At 43.6% G+C, this 20519-nt stretch overlaps 1 protein-coding gene across 1 annotated transcript; it reads right to left on the bottom strand.

Annotated features, from left to right (window-relative positions):
* Window positions 1–18150: 18150 nt before the first annotated feature.
* On the bottom strand, window positions 18151–20250 carry PAQR9 (progestin and adipoQ receptor family member 9). Its single transcript, XM_039489191.1, has one exon. It carries the CDS (start codon window positions 20071–20073, stop codon window positions 18793–18795), a length of 1281 nt encoding a protein of 426 aa, XP_039345125.1. The 5' UTR covers window positions 20074–20250; the 3' UTR covers window positions 18151–18792.
* Window positions 20251–20519: the final 269 nt, after the last annotated feature.

Genomic DNA, 20519 nt, shown 5'->3' with positions numbered 1-20519 from the left:
TAAACACTAATATGTATGTTAAACTTCTTCTACCATGTTGTATACACTGTAATATTGCAATGAAACAGGGATCAGATAAATCAGTTTTAAACGAGTCATGCTGTGATGTCACTATGGCAAGACACATACTCCACCTGCTATTGATTCGCTCCCTGTTTTTCCTCCTAGACATCCCTGGATGCTAAAGTTTCATCCCCTCCAAAACAATTTTTTCCATTTATTATAAATTATGTCACCAAACAGCTGCCTTGTAAGGTGTTACTTCTGCCAGATTTCCAAGATGTTTATGCCAATTCCTCCTCTAAATTCTTAGTGAAGTCAAATTTACAAAATAAATTCTTCAAGCAACAAAGTACTGGTGGCACACCCTGGGTTTGACCTTGCAAGTCCTTAAGTCATGTGGAGAAGGGAGATACTGTGCAGGCTGCAACCATCCCATATGAGAAGTGCACTGTGCTCAGCAAGGTGATCCAGCGATTGTACAGAACTCATAAAAAAAACTATGGGGTGCATAGAGGTTGGGCACGTCTGGTGCAATAGTTCTTAGCTCTCATTCATGGTCAGAAAACAAGAATGACAAGGGTTAGTGACCTTGGAAAACCTGTACTCTTAAAGAGTCTCAGCTTTATCCACTGCTGTCCTCCCTAGATGGTGAATCACTGCACCAAACTGAGTGGTTTTCTCGCCCCCCCTAGTGGCTCTGCTAACACATCTCCCTTCTGTCCCATCCAGGAGCAAGCCCGCTGTAGAGTGTATATGCTTTACTAAAGCATGTTAACTATGCTTGCATCAGTCTTAAATACTCTGAGCAGATCTGGATGCCCCACCTTAAAAAAGGATATATTGGAAAAGCTACAGAGAAGGGCAACTAAAGTGATTAGGGGTATGGAACAGCTTCCGTATGAGGAGAGATTAAAAAGATGGGGACTCTTCAGTTTGGAAAAGAGATGACTAAGGGGGGATAGAATAGAAGTTTCTAAATCTTGATTGGTGTGGAGAAAGGGAATCAGGAAACGTTGTTTACTCCTTCACATAACATGAGAACTAGGTGTCACCCAATGAAATTAATAGGCAGCAAGTTTAAAACAAACAAAAGGAAATACTTCTTCACACAACGCACAGTCAACCCATGGAACTCTTTGCCAGGGGATGTTGTGAAGGACAGAATTATAACAGGGTTAAAAAAAAGTAGATAAGTTCATGGGGGATAGGTCCATCAATGGCTATTAGCCAGGATGGGCAGAGGGGCAACACCATGCTCCGAGTATCCCTAGACTCTTCACTAGAAGCTGGAAGCGGATGACAGGATCATTTGATTGCCTATTCTGTTCATTCCCTGTGAAGCACCTGACATCGGCCACTGTCAGAAGACAGAATACTGGGCAAGATGGACCACTGGTCTGACCCAGCATAGCCATTCTTAATCATTGCATTCCTGTAGTGTAAAATGATTGCTAGAGTCCAGTGCAGGAGTGTTCTGTAGCATTCTGAATGCTATAGAAAAATAACTGAATTTGCTGTTTGCCATGTTCTTGTAGTGGTGTTGATCCCAAGATATTAGAGAGACAAGGTGGGTGAGGTAATATCTATTATTGGACCAACATCTGTTGGTGAAAGACAAGCTTTTGAGCTACACAGAGAAATCTGAAGAAGAGCTTCATGGAGCTTTAAAGCTTGTCTTTTTCACCAGCAGACATTGGTCCAATAAAAGGTATTACCTCACCCACCTTGTCTCACTAATTGAATTTGCTGAGTTTTCAACTAACCAGAATATTTAGGAAATTTGACATCAGACAAACTCTGCAATGTGCAGGGCAAACAATAAATAAAAAACAGAGTTGTTTTCTTAAATTATAAATGACTAACCCTGGGTGAAATCAGTGAAAGTTCGGTACCCAAACACCTTTGATCTGGGCCTAACCTCTCTGCTTTTTTATTCATTAAAAATGCATAAATTGCATTTAATACTGTTCAGCTTCAAGTGCCCACTTGTTTCCACTAATTGCTTATTGCTGTTTTTAATCAGGATAACACACATTAGGGTTGGGGCAGGTCTGTGTGCCTGAGTAAACTCTGGCTGGGAAAAAGGGAGGAGGCTGCAGTGGCACAATGCAACTACATCCGCCATTCTCATGGGAGGAGCAGGACACAACTAAAGCTGTAGTTTCCCACATTTTTTCTCCACCTGACTAGATGTCACAGACCCCTTTCATTTCTGGTACTACCAGCATGCCCCAACCAGCCTGGGAATCCCCCTTGCACAGCATGACCTCTCACACATCATGCATGAGAGGTCATGCAGCAAAGGAAGCCATTTTGAGAACAAAATTGCATCCTCCTTGTGGCAAAAGTGCCAGTAGGCCATTCTGGCATGTTCCCTCCCTGGCTCAAGGGATGGAACTCCACAATACCCACTTCAGACCTTAGTTCACTTTGGGAACTACTGAACTAGAAACAGAGCTTTGCAATAGTTTGTAAGTTCTGCCAACCCATTAGCTTGGGGCAAATCGCTTATGAACTTTGCTAGCAAAGCCAACATAACTTGCAAACTCTGCCAGCTTATTCCAACCACGTCTCCCCCCCCCTACTTCTTAAAGAAAAACATAGGAATTTTAGTGCAATAATGGTAGTAAAGTGGTCCTCAAGGGGTTAACTGGGTTACTCAGGATAGGTCTACACTAGAAGTGCTGTATCGGCGCAGCTGCAGTGTGCCTGATGAAGATGCTCTATGTCAATGGGAGAGTGTTCTCCTGTGGGCATAATTATTTCACCTTTGCAAGAGGTGGAAGATATATCTGCAGGAGAGTGTCTCCTGTCAACATAGCACCAGTGTGGTCAGTGCTTGGGTCGCTGTAACTAGTGTCGCTCAGAGGGGTATCCATTTGGCAGTTCATAGTCCCAGCACCACTGGGCTTGCCACACTAGTTATGAACATAGGCACCAACTTTCTTGGCGCTGGTGGGTGCCCATGCCGTCCCCGCCCCTTTCCCTACCCCTGGCCCCACCTCCATTCCAACCCCATCCCCAAAGTCCCCGCCCCCTCCCTGCCCCTATTGGATCCCTTCCCCAAATCCCTGCCTGGCCCCGCCTCTTCCCCCAGCCTGCTGCATTCCCCCTCCTCTCCCCTTCCTCCCTGCCCCACGAATCAGTTGTGTTGCGGCACAAGCGCTGGGAGTGGGGGGAGAAGCAGGATGCGGTGGTGTGCTTGCAGAGGAGGCAGAGGCGAAGGTAAACTGGAGCAGGGGGGTGAGGCGGGGCCACGGGGAGCTGCCAGTGGGTGCTGAGCACCCACCAATTTTTTTCCATGGGTGCTCCAGTCCCAGAGCACCCATGGAGTCGGTGCCTATGGTTATGAATATAAAAAAAATGCTTGAGCCCCAGCACCTATTTCACTACAAATTAAGCACTGTTAGTGTCCTCCCCGCACATATAGTTGAATAAAGCAGCATGTTCCCTGCCTGCAGTACTTGAAGTAAAGTGTATTTCTTGTGCACTGAGTGGTCCCTTTACAAAACTGACAACAAGGAAAAACATAAGAATAACAACTTCATGGAGCGAAGGAGGAGTGGCAGCAATATAGTAAAAGATGGGGCCACTATTTTCCTGTCGATGTGATTATAGATAAGGAGTCGAACACTCAGAAAGCAATTTTCGTGAGTGTCTGTGGCAGTAGTACCTGCTCCCTCTTGGGGAGTTTGTTACAACCTCAGAAAGCAGGAAATAAAAGGTTAGAAGACCTGCCAAAGATCTTAACAGAGCTCCACACACCAAAGCCAGACATTACTGTGTAATGGTTCAAGATTTAGAGCAGATAGAGGAGGCTAGGGGAAAAGGTGCCTGTGTCTGTGGTAGAGCTAAAAAGATTAACTGAATATTGCTCGTTTAGAAATGTCCCAGAAGAAATGCTGTGTGACAGATTGGTTTGATATTAATAATGAGAGAATTCAAAGACAATTGCTGGTTGGGGAGAGGGGAACTTAACCTCGCCCAAAGCAGTAGAATTAGCAACAGGGAGGGAAACAGCAGTGAAAAATTGACAAGATGTGCACTGAGAAGGCAGGGCCAATGAAACTGACTCAGTAAAATAAGGGACTCAGGCTCCTGACAGCTATTTCTACTGTGGAAGTGCTCATTTTGCATCTGTGCATAAATGTAAAATGGCCCAGTGTCATAAATGATTAGACAATTTGTCATCTTTGCATTTGCTGGCTATCAAACAGTGTCTCAAGCCCAGGAGGGTAGACCCCAAAAGACCAGAGGAAAAGGAATAAAGCAAAGGGCTTTTTACCTTGAGGGGGAGGAAGACACACAGGAAGAAGTATGTACTTTCTAAAAGGGAAGACTAGAATTTGCAGGGCCAGGTGGGGAGAGAATATGTTTTCCTAATTATTTATTTATTTAGGTTTAAAATCCTTGCCATGTAAATATCAAACAAAACAACCATTACAGCAGTGAGCTTTTGTTTAAAGAGACATACAGGAGTATAGTCATCAGACCTTTCTATTTAATAGGGTATTACCATATTACAGAGTAACATTTCTAGTGCCTTCATTAAACTGAGTGAAATCTCTGATTACACATTAAACAGATCAGGCATGTCTAGCAACTATTAATATTCAAAACATTGGACAGGTGTACGGTCTTTGTTTTTTGCAGGTGAATGTACTTTGACTATTGAATGACTAGTAACTGAATATCTAAGTATGTTTGTCCTCTGTCTGTTTTGCTGGCTACATAATTGGTGTATTAATTTTTCTAACAATAACCTCCCATATTATTTGAACCATTCCTCTATGGTTGGACTACATCCAGGCTGTAAATTAAGAGTGGAGGGATGTAGTATAGTGATCATGAAGGGGTTAGTGGGGTTACACAGAGTATTATGGGTTTGAGCTATGCTCCACTCTCCCCTTACTCTCCCCTCCCATTTCGGGTTTGTATATAGCTGAACAATGCAGCACCTTCCCAACCTGCAGTACTATACGTGTTTCTTGTGCACTGAATGAGCCTTTTACAAAAATAAATTTAAGATGTTGTGTACTGTTTGTATGATGGCAGTATCTAGGGCCCCATTGCACAGGGCTCTGTACAAGCACATTAAAAACAGCCCCTGCCCCAAAGAGTTTGCAGTCCAAGTAATTCAACCTTCTTCTCAATTAATAAAACTAGGAAATCCAAAACAGCAACACTTCCATGTGCTATTTTCTATTCACTGTTAACTGTGTAGCTTTACATGTTACAACTAATCATGTCAGTAGATGTATGCCATAACGCTCACAGGATGAGCAATGCAGCTGCATTGATGTTGCTGTTGAGTGCTTAACCTTTTCTAGTTTTTGTGATTTTAACTGTGCAACCGGAATATTGCATTTAGATGGGATTTTTGTACTTTTGCATTTAATTATAAATTTCCTTTTCATTAAAATCGGAAAACTTAATTGGAATTTACTTCGTATAATACTGTACACACTAGAACTAAGTTAAAATAAAGTTAAGACTACAGCACACTGAAATTAAAATACGAATATTTACAGTTGAATAAAATATACTATATATGCTCCGGCAACTAGGATAAAAATATTCTCTTAATGTAAAATGCAGTCCTTGACATGTGCATTTAATCTTAAAAGGAATCGATATGATCCCTAGCTAAAGCATGAATATTTCATTAGATCAGATTAACTTTTGAACAGATCCAATGGCACATCTGGCATTACAGGATTCTTGTGTTTATAACTGACTGACTCTGAGATAAAATGCATACTAGGTTACTCCAAAAGAGAAACTTACGTTCATCCATATTGCTGAATAAGGATACAGTTAAGCACTTGTTTGACTTTAAGCATGTACTTAAGTGCTTTGCTGAATTGGGGCCTATGAGAAGGCAATCTGCCCCAACGCTAGGGGAATGCCTGCTGGTACATTAGACAAAACAAGCTGTAACATTGACTTGTGGGCCACTCCCTGATTTTCCTGTGCACTTCAGTGCTGCTTTGGTTCACATTTCCAGAGTTCTTCATGTACACAAGGGCTAGACGCAGAATTTACTTTTTTTACAGTGAAAGCTGAGATTCTGCAATACAGTTCTGTATCAGTTTGGATACTGTGGTCCCAGAACCATGGACCTTAGGGCTTTGGGCAAAGATAGTGGAAAACAAATGCTCTCCTACTGGAAGAAGTTGGGCTCTGGGTTTGCCTCAGCCCCCAGAACGGCAGTTAAGAAAGGGCAAAAAGTAGACTTTCCCCTCCCAGCAACCAAAAGTGGGGGCAGGGAGAGGAGAGGAGAGGGCAGGGCAGGAAAATGAGGAAAGATAGTGGAGCACCTGCCATTCCAGCAGCCAGGAGGTGCATGGTGCTCTGACCTGACTCTTTTAGCAGACTGATTAGTAGGTGTCTGGCCTATCTCTTAAGTCTTTGGGCCAAATCCTCCAAAGATGGTGCAGGGAGGCCAGATTAACTAAACCTGCTCCATAGACAGGACTAACCCCAAGATGCCACTCTCCTGCAGTACACACACCGTTCCCAAAGGGCTGGGTCCAATGGAAAGGGTATCGCCAGCTAGCACGTATGCTGTTATCAGCCCCCACTCCTGAGTTTGCTGTAAATAAAAAAAAAACCATCCTGCCTTGTGCTAGAAGGATTCCTGTTGCATAGCATGCATCTGCTAGTTTACCTGCTCCAGACTGCAATGCTAGCTGCTGCCACCAAGGCCAAGACTAAGTCCTTAGGGCATCACAATGACTTTTGGGGTGGGGGGAGTAACCCCATCCCCCAGTGCTTCTCTCTATACACAAATTTGACTAACCACACATTGTTCCAGCACCATACCTAGAACATATAATCTGAAGATTAAAATTCTGTACAAATGTCCTTTCCTCTCCTGGACAGTATGCCTGTAGGTAACTCCTAAGGCTGTTTGTAAGAGAATTGGTATCAAAGGGTTAAAAAAGATGACTTTTATATTTCCTGTTTGATATCAAGACAATGATGAGTCAACTAATGGTACAATGTAGAGGTGAGATATCAAATGCCAGTAAACTAGTCACCAAACAAATGACGGTATTTCTTTCCCATCCTGATGACAGTTGGGCTGAAGTACCTTGAGAGGTTTTCTTTCTTTTCTTACTTTAAAAGTAAAATATTATGTCCAAGAGCCTGATCCAAAGTCCACTGGAGTCAATGGGAAGGGCCCTAAATGACAGCTGTGGAATACAGCCTTCAGATTTCTTAGTCCTTCGTTGACTATTTGCTAGGTGGCAGTGGAATTTTTTTGCTATAGTTAAATATTTTAAATCCTTGCCATCTTTCAGAGGGTGAAATTACACAAATGACAGGCTTTGCAATGGGAGATCTAAAGATGTTTTGTAGAACTCTCTAAGGGTATGTCTTCACTGCAGCTGGGAGTGAGTCTCAAAGCCTAGATAGACTCTTTTTAGCGTGCTAAAAATAGCAGTGTGGACATTGTGGCACAGGCTGGCGCTCATGCTCTCCAGCTCCAGCCATTGTGTCCACACTGCTGTTTTCAGCTTGCTAGCTCCAGCCTTGTTGTGTGAGACTGTCTGTGTGGGCAGGGAGGCTTGCTCCCACCTACAGCATACATGTATCCTGAGAACTCCCACAAAGCTCAACAAAAAGTTCCCAGCTTGTATTTGATGGTGCCCTTTACATACAGAAAGCATAGTAGATACATACTTAGGTTTATATTTGAAGACTGGGCCGATTCCAATGTCCATTTAAGTTTATGGAAAGCCTCCAATTTGACAAAAATGGAGTTTCTGTCAGGCCCATGAACTCTGTGATCTTTAACACAAGGCAGTGTATGCAATTATCTTGGATGACAACACATTTCCAGTGCATTTTGAGGTACAAGGCTGAAAGCAGATATCTAATGCAACTACATTTCAAGTGTTATTGCTTTTGGTCCTGATTCAGCAAGGTATTTAAGCAAATGCCTAACTTTAAGACAAGTAGTTCTGGTGTCTTCAGTGAAATGACTTATGTGCTTAGTTAGGCACATGCTTAAGTATCTTGTTGAATCAGGCTATTTATGATTTGGATTGTTACCTTGCTTTATATAGTTACCTAATGAGTTCTAATCACTGCAGTTATATCAGAAATCAACACAGATGCTACATTTGTCCACTAATCAGAATTATCTTTTCTATGTGAATATTATGTCTCAGTGCTTTTGTGTTCAGGTCTATTTTTTCATTACTATATCCAGAAGGAGAATTTCTTGGAATATTCACCTAACGTTCTAAGAGAAATATTGCTGAGTGGGATATGTTTCACTGCAATTTCCTGGGTGCTGACAGTGTTCATCTTAGAATCTTCAATTTGTTCAGATTTGTAGAAGTTCCATAAAATTAAATATTCAGTGAACAAGTGGAAGAAAACCTGAGAGAGGTGAAAAAATCCTTAGGAACCAAGATAAAACAACAAAGAAGGACTAAAAATCTATGTAAATGCATATAGATGAACATACATACAAGTGAAAATACATAAACTAGATGTTCATGGAATTTCTAAAAGACTTGGGCTAAATTCAGGTAATCACTTTTGTATTTGAAAAGAGCCGTTGATTTTTAAACTGATTGCAAAGGGAAACAATTGCATTTTATTTAATACAGAACAGGATGCTTTACAGTAGGTGTGACTGAGAAAGCTACTGTGTGTTGATGTGAAAACAGACAAGCCTTTAATACAGCTTTTGAAGAAAAGTAATCTGCCAAATGCCAAATCCATACATATGGAATATAGGATTGTGCCATAAATCAGACTTTATTAGAAAGCTGACAGCTTTCTCTCTCAAATGGCATTTCATTTAAATATAAAACTCTTTCACCCAGCAACATTTCTTAATATCTTTTAACTTAAAAGATTAAATCAATTTGTTTAGTTGAACCACCAACATTTTGGTTGTATTAAATAACTCTGTTCATACTACAGTCAGAACTGTGCTAGCTACAATCCTTTAAGTACAGTTGTTGCTAGCAGTTTTAGGATGGGGTTCTCTGCAGGGCCGCCCAGAGGGGCGGGTAAGAGGGGCAATTTGCCCCAGGCCCCGAGCCCCACAGGGGCACCCATGAGAGTTTTTCGGGGGCCCTGGAGCGGGGTCCCTCACTCGCTCCGGGGGCCCCGGAAAAGTCTTGCGGGGCCGGGCGCAGGAGCTTCTTAGCTCCCGGTCTTCGCCGGTGGGGGGTCCTTCCGCTCCGGGGCGGAAGGACCCCCCGCTGGCTAATTACCGCCGAAGACGGAGTGGGACCCGCCGCCGAAGTTCAGCTCGGTCTTCGGCGGTAATTCGGCGGCGGGGGGGGGTCCCCGCTGCAGGTCTTCGGGGCACTTTGGTGGCGGGTCCCGGAACGGAAGGGCCCCCCGCCGCCGAAGACCCCGGGCCCCCGGAATCCTCTGGGCAGCCCTGGTTCTCTGTAACATGGATTGACTAGCATAGTTCTCAGAAAAGTGTAAAAGCACATGGAGAAGAATTGATTACCATCTTCTTTATAACTGCCCTTAATATATTTGAAGATTATCAGGACTCCCTCAGTCTTTTCTCAATACTAAAGATGCCCAGTTTCTTTAATCTTTCCTCATAGGTCAGGTTTTCTAAACCTTTTATCATTTTGTGTTGTTAATACACTCCAGAACGCTAATAGCTTTTTTTTTTATCTGCATCTTGTTGGGTCCTTTTCATGATCTGTTATAAACCCCCAGATCCTTCTCTGCAGTAGTACTGCCTAGTCAGTTATTCCCCATTTTGTATTTGTACATTTGATTTTTTTTCTCCCTAAGTGTAAGGCTTTGCACTTGCATTTATTAAATTTCATCTTGTTGATTTCAGACCAATTCTTCAATTTATCAAGGTCCTTTTTGAATTGTAATCCTGTCCACCAAGTGCTTGCAATCCCTCCCAGTTTGGTGTTATCTGCAAATTTTATAAGCATACTCTTCACTCCATTATCCAAATCATTAATAAAAATATTGAGTAGTATTGGACCCAGGACAGACCCTTGTGGGATCCCACTATATATATCCTCCCAGTTTGCATAGCAAACCACAGCCAACCGTTGATAACTACTCATTGAGTATAGTCTTTCAACTTGCTATGCAAATATCTTACAAGTAATTTAATCTAGACTACATTTCCCTAGTTTGTTTATGAGAATATCTGTGGGACTGTGTCTAAAGCCCTATTAGACTCAAAATATATCACACATACAGCTCCCCCTCTAGCTACGAAGCCTATAACCCTATCAAAGAAGGAAATTAGTTTGATTTGGCATGATTTGCTCTTGACAAATCCACGTTGGCTATTACCCTATAACCCTAGGTGCTTATAAATTGATTGTTTGATAATTTGTTCCAGTATTTTTCCAGGAATTGAGGTTAGGCTGACTGGTCTATAATTTCCTGGGTCCTCTTTGTTTCCCTTTTAAAAGATAGATTCTGTTTGCCCCTCTCCGGTCCTCTGGTACCTCACTTGTCCTCTATGGGTTCTCAAAATATAATGGCTAACAGGTCTGAGATTGCTTCAGCTAGTTCTTTAAGTATGCTAGGGTAAATTTCATCAGGCCCTGCCAACTTGAATGCATCTAGCTTATCTAAATGGATGTATCTAGTGTATTTCTGTTCCCAGTGGCCTCACACTAGCTTTGAGAAAGAAATGAAAAACCACACACATGCCTTTCTATAAGGAGTTCAGAAACAACTTTATTTATAGCTTACACTTTTTTTGCTAAAAGTGCATAGTAATTATGTATACAGTAGTCAGCATCCAAGACTTTACAGAGAGCAAATTCCTCAAAAAACAAACACAATCCAATTGAAACAAAGATTCATACTGTTTTATTCAGTTGCATGCAGAGACCCTTAAACAAGATATACCGAAATGTGCTTGAATCACTAGCTGATAAAAAGATGCAACTGTTGCTGTATTTTCTTTATGCCTCTCCATAGTATTGACTCCCATTTGCAACTGCAAGCCTTAAGGCATTCACCTGCAGCAGGAATGCTCAATAGGAGGCTCCTTAAAATTTGAATATAGCCAGCCATGAAGAAGCTCCCAGGGAACTGGAAGTCTACTAGTGGTCTTTCCTCTTAAATAATTATGGGCATAAACTTGCTCCCATTTGAGTCAATTGCTAAATTGTCATTGATTTCAGTGGAGCAGAGTAGGCCCTACTTTAGCAAACTGGGAGAGGAAGAAATAATGTAGCTTTTCTGCTCCAACAGAAATAAATATATTGAAAGGAGGTCTGTATTTTTTGATCCATGTAAAACCTTCTTATCTTCTTATATCTCACCTGAGTATATAAAGGATGGTGCCCCATATTTCATACCCTTAGCTTTAAATTGTGCCTTAAAAGTTATGCAGTTGTGCTCCTTGTAGCAATGATTCATAGAGGATTTCTAGAAAGAAGGGCAAAATGGATGAAGAGAAGGATCAGATGCATTACGTTCAGTTTTGATGCATGTACAGGGCAAAGCCTGAGTTGGCTGAAGTCATTGGGGTGTATGTATGTTAGACAGATGCAAAAAATAAACAAAATTTACTCTTCCCTAAATATTACTTATTTAATCAGGACTGGTGCACCAGGTCTTTATCACTGAGATAAGAGTTAGCGGAGCACAAAGGCCATGAGAGCATTTGAGGCCAGATCCTACTCCCATTTACACCAATGGAAATCTTTTACCATTGTCATCACAATAATTGGGAATAGGATCAAGCCCCAAATGAACAACCAGGACTCATGAGTGTTAAATGGCTCTGTACAAATGAATCACTAGGCAGCATTTATGAAAGAAAGGCAAACCTCTTTTGCTTTCCTCCCTGCTTCTCCACTGACTCCTTTGCATGTAGTTGGCTTGTAAAAAGGTGTACTGTTCATTTGAGGCCTTCTGAGGCCCCCACTGAAGTCAGTGGGAGTTTTGCCATTGATCTCAAAGGGAGCAGAATCAGGTTCTTCTAGAGGTAGGACTATGAGGAGTATAGATAGGGAACACTGCCCAATTGTTTGTCCAGGAGTTCCTGATTTTAGAAAGAGCCATGGTCCTTTCTCAGGGCGATTACAAGCCCGTTCGAATATGACATTCCTTGTGCCGAAGGTCAATGAATATTACTTAGCACCTACAAAGTTCTTTGCATTTTATTAAGCATTTTACAAACATTAGCTAATCCTCAGAACACTCCTGTGAGGTAGGTAAGGTTTATTATTCCCATTTTACAGATGGGGAAACTGAGAGAGGGGGCCAAATTCATCCCTGGTGTGTTTCCACTGACTTACATGAATTTGCCCCAGAAAGTTTAAATAACTTGCCCAAGGTCACAGACCATGTAGTGGCAGAGTTAGGGTCAGAAGGCAGGAGCTCCTGGTTCTCAGGCCTCTGTTCAGACCACTTGATCATGTTGACTGTTATAGGCAATAAGACATGCTGTGGATATCTGGGTTCTTACTCTATTATATGGTGCTATAAGGCATGTGGATGTCAACCCAATGACTTTAACCAGTCATGAAGTGCAATAATTCCTTACAATTGCACTGCCTGGAATATTGTACTGCAATGGAATTTATACATAAAAATAAAGCACTGTCAGATTCACACTTTCATTGGGTACTGTTGACATAAACATGATAAATGAGGCTGAATTCAGCACAGACACAATGAGCAGAAAACTTTAAACAAATAATCAACTCTCACATGAGAAAACATAATAATGATTCTAGTTCTAAGTGCCAAATCTCTCCCCTGGCATGCAGACTAGAACTGTGTGTATCCATACCCTTTCACCTTGTTTCCAGAGCTCAGATGCTAGCCTTGCTGTGAAACAGCTGTGACCTGGCTTGACATTCTAGATTCTAACATTCAAATGGATACACCAAGCTTCCCACGTTGCTTAGCACTATAGGACAGTTTCTACAGGCCAGCTGTGTAACTCACAGGAGTAATTTCTACTCTAGTTCACATGCTACATGTAGTTGGGAAGCTTGTCATTCCTCAAGGGCATGTCAATATATAGGCTACAGTTCTGGGCACACATTCATTACAAAATAATGTCATGCACCAACATTCTGTGTAGCAGCAGCCCCACACGTGGTCTGTGCACACCTGCACAAGTGTGTAAGGATGAGACCATTGCTGGGCCAAGAAAGGAAAAGTAAATAGAAAGCACAGGTCATGCTTCTGAACCCTAGACCCCATCCCTCCATGACTTCTTTCACAGAAGGTCTGAGAAGTACCCGCTTTTCAGGATTGGAGCAGAAATATTTTACTCTCTGCTTTCTATGCTAGGTGTGCGTTTTCTGGCAGCTGCCTATAAAATGCCCTGCAAGATTTGTCCCCTTAAATACCCCTCAAGCTCATAGCTATTAGAGAGCAGACCTGCTGTCTAAGCTCTGGACATGACTTTGGATGCACTGAATTCTCTTCGGTATGCTTGCAAGCCAAGAAATGGTCCCCACTTAAGCCAATAGGAGTTTTGCCATTCACTTCAATGAGAGCAGAAATGGGTCCCATAACTGAGGGTGGCTTGTCCCACTTCTGGCCTCCCTAACTCATATTCATTAAAAACTGGCCATCAAATATATCAGATTGTGTTATTCACCTATGTTCCCTTCAACAAATAAATATAGACATTCAAGTACCAGCTCCCTAGAAACTCTGCAGAGAAATGTGGCAATTATCATTGTAACCATTTAATATTAATCTGCATTTAAAACAAAAAATATTAGTTACAATTCTGGAAACCTAGGCAGACCTACCTGTACTCATTCACCCTTTCATACATCCAGTGCATTGACAATACAGTAAATCAGAAAGCTGCACTTGCAATCAGCATTCATAAATCATTCTACAGATGGGCTTAGATGTTAAATACACCTCAAAACTTTGCTAAAATACAAATGTTCAGAATGAAGCAATGTCCTGAATATTAGCTAGTGGTGCCTTATTGAGCACAAATCTGTAAATCAGGTCAGATTTACAGCCACCATTTATGAATGGAAATAAGATTCCAGTTATACTTGCAACCATAGATAATCCAACCCCATACACTGTTGTCTGTAATTGGGATATATATAGATGATCTCACGTGGCCTAACTGCAAATATCAAATGTATTTTTACAAGTTAGCCATGGCCTTTCTGACATTGCTTCTCAAGATGCCCTCTACATTGTTACTGACAAGCACAAATAAAACTCACTATGTAATACGGTTTAAAGAAGTTCTCAACATTTGGCTTCTACTCTCAGCTGTTTCTGAGCTGTCTCTTAGCACTGAGAGCTGTTCTTCCTGGCCTTTCTGATTTCTCCTACATTTCGGTTGGATGCTCTGTCATCTCTTTAAAAAAATCTTTAAAAGAAATCATTTATTTTGAAGCTTGGATGAGCCATCTAAAACCACTAAAAATGCCTTCTTTTAATGTGGGTGCATCCCACCTGAAACACCAACTTTATTCTTAACACATTAATTTCAAACTCAGTGCATATGTGCATAATATATGTAGATGTTCGAACAGTGTCATGGGTCAGATCCTGCAGTGGCTCCACACTCAGAACTGCAGGACTGCAGCTGCAGGAGCTGACTCCGTATTTGTTTATCCAGGGGCGGCTCCAGGCACCAGTGCACCAAGCATGTACCTGGGGTGGCAAGCCGCGGGGGGGCGGCCTGCTGGTTGCTGTGAGGCTGGCCGTCAGGCTGTGGGAGGTCCACTGGTGGCGGGTATGCCAAAGGCGCGGGACAGGCAGACTTCCCGCAGGCATGCTGCCCAATCCACATTACCAGCGGACCTCCCACAGGCATGCCACTGAAAGCCGCCTGACTGCCATGCTTGGGGCAGCAAAATATATAGAGCCACCCCTATGTTTATCTAAAGGATTTTCAAAACTTTTCAGTGTGAACCACATCTTAATAGAGAGATTGGTCCTTGAGACAATCTCCCCTCCTACTGACTACTGTGCAGACCACCTCCTATATTACTGGCAATTGAGTAACACCACTGGGGCAAATATAATCATTTACATGGATAAGTAATATCAGGAAAGTGTTTAATGTAGTTTTAGCATCTTTTACTTCAGTTTAGCAGCTGGAAACGAGGAGACAGGCAGATGGGACCAGCCTGCTCTCTACAGACCATCAATAAATACTCATGGATCACATTTGGGAGCCACGGATTTACACAGTTTAGTCACAAGCTTCATGACTCCACAAGTGGCTCTTCCACAAGTCATGTGTTAGCAGCCCCATCGCTGAAAAAGAATGAATGCGATATATTTGTGTTGGGCCATATCCTATTAAATACTGTAGCTTGATAAAACCAAAATTACAATACTGTAAAAAATATGTAGGGAAAGAAGGTGAAGTGGGCCACCTTTTCCTTCTATTATCCACTTCTTGGGTTATCCATCTCATTGGGCCCCAACATGCCTCAATAATCACCAGATTAATGTCCTGGAATAGGGAAGGATGCATTCTCTGCCCTAAACAACCCCAGAAGTAGGCAGTGAAGAGGAGAATTTATCTATGGATTCAAGCAGCCCTAACTCAAGAGAGGCATAATCTTCCTTGCCAGACTGAAACTCTCTCTGACCTCAGTCAAAATTTTGGGTGCACAAATACTGCCAACAGAGTCCTATCTGAAAAGAGTGGGAGAAGTCATTGGACCAAGGGTTCTTAATGATAGTCACACTGGAAACATCTGCTTCTGCTCAGGCATAAAGGACCCTAGTGATAAGCATTCTGGGGAATATGTGCAAAGGCATAAATGGGAGTTTAAATGCTCCACTTCCATTGACTTTCAGTGGAAGTGGAGCATCTAAAGGCTTTTTGTGTCTTTGAAAATCTCCCTGTGTTACGAGAGTGGTGGTGTTTGGAGTGACCCAAGACCTCCTCAATGCCAACTGGCGGGGGCAGGGTTTACAATATTATCCCGATTCTGGTACGTACATTCTGGTTCATCAAATAATGTTACGTGAGGTCTTAAACTAAAAGCTGGGTCACACTGCTCATTGTCATTGTTGTGAAATGTATGTACAAATACTATGTAAGCAGTTCTGCATGTATACTGAAAATATGTTCTTAGAGTCTGTATCACAGCAGGGGTGGATACAGGTTTCCTGTCAGACAAGGGATATTTATTTACGTATTCTCTGTTGAAATGTAAATTAAGTATGGTCTCATTCACAGTGGGTCTTCCACCACCTATCTAAGATTAATGAAGATGAAGGATTATAAGGATTTCAGGAAGAAACTAACAGAAACACAGCAGGGGGAAGAGAAACTAATCTTCAGATATACTTCAAAGGTTTGATGGACCGTATTTGGGGAACAGAGTACGTACCCCACCATCCTGCATTTAGGAAGTAAATGGGCAGTGTGTTTACATTAATGAAAATGGGATCACAACTAGCCTTCATTGAAGATGTTGAAAAAGACTATGTAACCTTTGTGTTTCCATTACCCTTACTCACTATCTCTTGAATCTTTGATAATAAACTTATAGTTGTTTTTCACTATAAATATATCTCAGTGTTGTGTATTAAGCAAGGTATTGATCCTGTGTTGAATCATATAAACTGGTGTGTACACTGTTCTCTTTGGGACAGAAGACCTGGTATTTCTGTGAGAGTTTAGTGGATAAGTGGTTGGACATTACAAGAGAACACTTCAAAGGGTTTGGGGACTGGGCTGCACCTATTGTTAACCTGCAAGTTAAAGTAAGGGCTGGGATTGCCCAGAAGAAAGTGCTTGTGTGGCTAACAGGCTGGTGGTGTCAAGGAGCTGACACCCAGTTAAGCACAAGCAAGGAGGATAACAAGGTGACTCTGTCCTGGATACCTTGAGAACCATCACAGGAGCTCCCTCTATATATGACAGTCACTGATGCATTCAGCCTTCAAAATCATGTTTGTGTGAAGACTCCAACCTCAAATTAAGGGCCTGATCCTGCAATCCCTACTCAACCACAACACCCATTGATGACAATGGGAGTTTTTTCCTAAATCAGGATTACAAGATTGGGCTCCAAATACTTAATTGAGGCTTGATGCATCATATCTGAAAACAAATTTATAGGCAGAAACGTATTTCCACAGATGAATCTGCCCTGTATAAAGAATAGTTAAGTTATTGTGCAATATAAGACTAGAGTTCCAGTAAGGAGCAACATCATACATTTTGAAAATGGAGCATATCAAGTAGTTTGCCACCTGAACTTTGACCATAATTTCCTTGTATTATATTATTGCATGCTTGTTGTTTGTCCATTCATATAACTTTAAAATATTTCTGTTTAAAACCCAGTCCATTTATAATCTACAAAATCTTTATTAGTATCAGTAGTATGTTGTTAATAATTAAGTCATCTCTTTACTGATAATACCTAGGTTACTGTGCAAAGACACAGCAAATTTGTATTTTTTAAAAAATCTGTTCATGGGTGTGGTGTTGTTAACCTGTAAACTGGAAGAGTCACCCAACTAAAACTTCTGTCCTATGAAACATCCCCAGCACAGCCACTTAGGTAGGGCTTTAAAATGTCCATCTGCCACAGAGGTAAATGGAATTATGAAGCAGCAGGGGAAGGATGTCAAAATATAAAACTGAGTACTTATCTAGAGCCAGATTCTGCCTCCTATAACACGTTCAGTAGTTCCCATGCATATTCAGTAGTATTTTATTCTACAGTAATCTAAGGGTGACAGAATCTGGCCCCAAGTAACTAAGGAGCAGAAGAAGAGGGGGAGCAGAAATCAAGTCAATATATTTCATAACTTTAAAAAATAAATCAGATGTTGGATTAGGGCCTTTGGGTGAAATCATGTTCTCCGCTCCACAAACCTCCTATTGAAGTCAATGGGAGCTTTGTGTGAGTAGGGAATTAGGTTTTGGTTCTCTGGGCTTGATCCTCTGCTGGTCCAATGGCTTCAGTGGAACTGTGACAATTTACACCAGCTAAGAATCTGGCTCTGTATTTCTATTTCGCCTTGGAATGACTATACCAACCATTCAAGCTTCAGTCGCAGAATATGAACAAAATCCCTTGATCAAATTATAGCTCCCTGATAGTTTGCAGTTGTTTTTTATCTTTCTCTCAAAAATCTTAACTGTAGCTTAGTTGCCACAACGGCTATAACACAACACGGGGGGGGGGGGGGAAAGGGAGGGACTATGGACAGCTGTCAGCTTGTTTGCATTTAAAATCCAGTTCCAGTGCATGTGACCTCAAAGGGCTATTACAGTAGCACAGAAGAAGAACAACTTCAGTGCATAATCTGCTAGGGAATTCCACCCAGGACTTGATTAAAAATCTGTGTGTATAATCCTGGTGTGGGTGCATATATTGCTGATTTAAATAATCTCCTAAATGATCTAGAGTTAGTAAAGGGCCTTCACAGTTCATGCATTCTTTTTTCTAGCAGATTTAACAGTAGTGCTAAATGGTTTCACCTTGTGTCCTAAACAACCTCCTAAACAGTCTGGAGTTAGTAAAGGGGCCTTCACAGTTCATGCATTTTTTTCTAGCAGATTAAACAGTAATACTAAATGGTTTCACCTTGTGTCCTAAACAACAATGTAGGAATAGTTATAAACATTAGTGCTTGATTTCTTCCCTTGGGAACCTAGTAGTTTTAAGAGTAATAGTAGTATTCTAGCAGTTCAGTGATTGACAAGAGGAAACAACCACTTTCAATAGAAAGGTACCAGGCTCCTTTGTACCTTTCACTTAAATTTTGCAGCATACTCTAAAAAGAATAGGAACAGGAATCACAATAGGAATAAATATACCTGGCCACCTAGTCCTGTTTGCAGAGATCTGCAACGTTCAAAAATTTCTTTATGACCATTCCCAGGCAAAGCATTAAGAGCAGCATATATCCGATGGTGCCTAGGAAGGTAGGGGAGGCAGGTGGGGATTTGAGGAACTGCAGCAGCCCTTCTTCTAGATAGTACATCTGGTCATAGATGCTGAGGAAGGTGAAGATGTGGAAGAGCTGGTGGCTGTGCCCGATGATGTCAAACAGCCCCGGCTGGATCCTCTCGGGGATCTTGCTGATGTTGAAGAAGGCAGCCACCAGGAGCCAGAAGTAGCGCCTGTAGAAGTAGACGAAGAGGGTGGGGTTCTGCCCGCGCAGGTCGAAGAGGAAGCTCTCCAGCATGATGGGGCAGGCCATGCTGAGGGGCATGGCGAAGACGAAGGTCCGGATGGCGAAGGGGTAGGCGCACCACTCGGAGCGGCTCTTGCAGCACGCCACGGTGCAGGTGACGGCCAGCACGAAGGCCACCGGCAGCACCAGGGCGCTGTAGAGGGCGATGGGGAGGCTGCAGTCCAGCTGCCAGCCCAGGCGCTGCTGCAGGTAGCGGCTCATGGCCCGCGCGTCCAGCAGGCGCAGGCCGGGCAGCAGGTAGTAGGAATAAGCCACGGTGCTGGCGAAGCCGTAGTAGCTGATGGAGGCGTAGTCCAGGTAGAAGAAGGCGGCGCGCAGGCGCAGCGAGAGGCAGCTGAACACATGGGCCGTGCAGCTCATGGCAAACGTGAGCAGGACGCCCGAGGCGTAGCACCAGAGGGGCAGCAGCAGCGGGTGGTGGAAGGGCAGCTCGCCGGCCCCGCTCAGGAAGAAGAGCCGGCAGAACTTGCTCAGGAAGAGCAGCAGGGGGATGAAGTGGGTCCAGAAGTTGAGCGTCTCGTTGGTGGGCTGCAGCACCGAGGCCAGGCACTCCTGGGCGCTGCAGTGCAGCCGCCGGTAGCCCGACAGGATGAAGCACTCCACGAAGTCATCGGGCACCTCGTCCCAGCGCAGCAGGGGGGCAGAGGGAGGAGGCGCCTGGTCCTTGGCTGCCCGGCCTCCAGGCATGGTGCCCCCCTCCCCAGCCCCCTCGGCCCGCCGCGGCGCTGCTCCTCTGCGGGGGTGGCGATGGCGGTGGGGGGAGGAGAGGGCGCCTTTGGGGCCCCGGAGCCGGAGCGGGGCTGGCGATGTGATCCGGCGAAGGACCAGCCGCTTTCCCCGCTGCCGCCGGAGGAGGAATTGCAGTGGGTTTGTGCTTCTCCTCCTCCTCCCCCCGCCAGCATCACTCATTGCAGCAGCGGCAGCATCGCCCCAGCCGACGCGCGGCGGCAGCTCCTCCTGCAGAGGAGCCCAGCCTCGCGGTAATTCAGCCCCTGCCGCCGGAGGAGACCGAGACCCTGCCCGGCTTGGGTCCCCGAGTCGCCCCCGCGGCAGAACGGGGTGCCGGCTCCTGCTCTGTGCCCGCCTCCCCCGCCGCGCCGGTTAATGATTGATGCGCTGCGAGCGCAGGCGGCGCTCTCTGCCGGCTCGGGCGGGGGAGCCATTGATTTGTAAGGCCTGGGACAGTGCGCCTACCCCGCCCCCCTCTCTGAACACCCGATACATTGTCAGCCGGGGGATGAATTTTCCATTCCTCTCCGCGGTGCTGTGGTTTGCATGTCACTGTCATCACGGGCTAGTTCCCTCGCTCAGCCCGCAGGTTCGTGCGGCTCCCTCTCGCCTCCTTCTAGGAAATT

Source organism: Mauremys reevesii, linkage group 9 (genome assembly GCF_016161935.1).
Source record: "Mauremys reevesii isolate NIE-2019 linkage group 9, ASM1616193v1, whole genome shotgun sequence".
Lineage (NCBI taxonomy): Eukaryota > Metazoa > Chordata > Testudines > Geoemydidae > Mauremys > Mauremys reevesii.
The sequence above is the reverse complement of the archived record's forward strand: the minus strand, read 5'-3'. Positions and strand labels throughout refer to the sequence as shown.

Coding starts and splice junctions, on each gene's coding strand:
- PAQR9 (XM_039489191.1), bottom strand. CDS start 20,073: ATGAGTGATGCTGGCGGGGGGAGGAGGAGGAGAAGCACAAACCCACTG.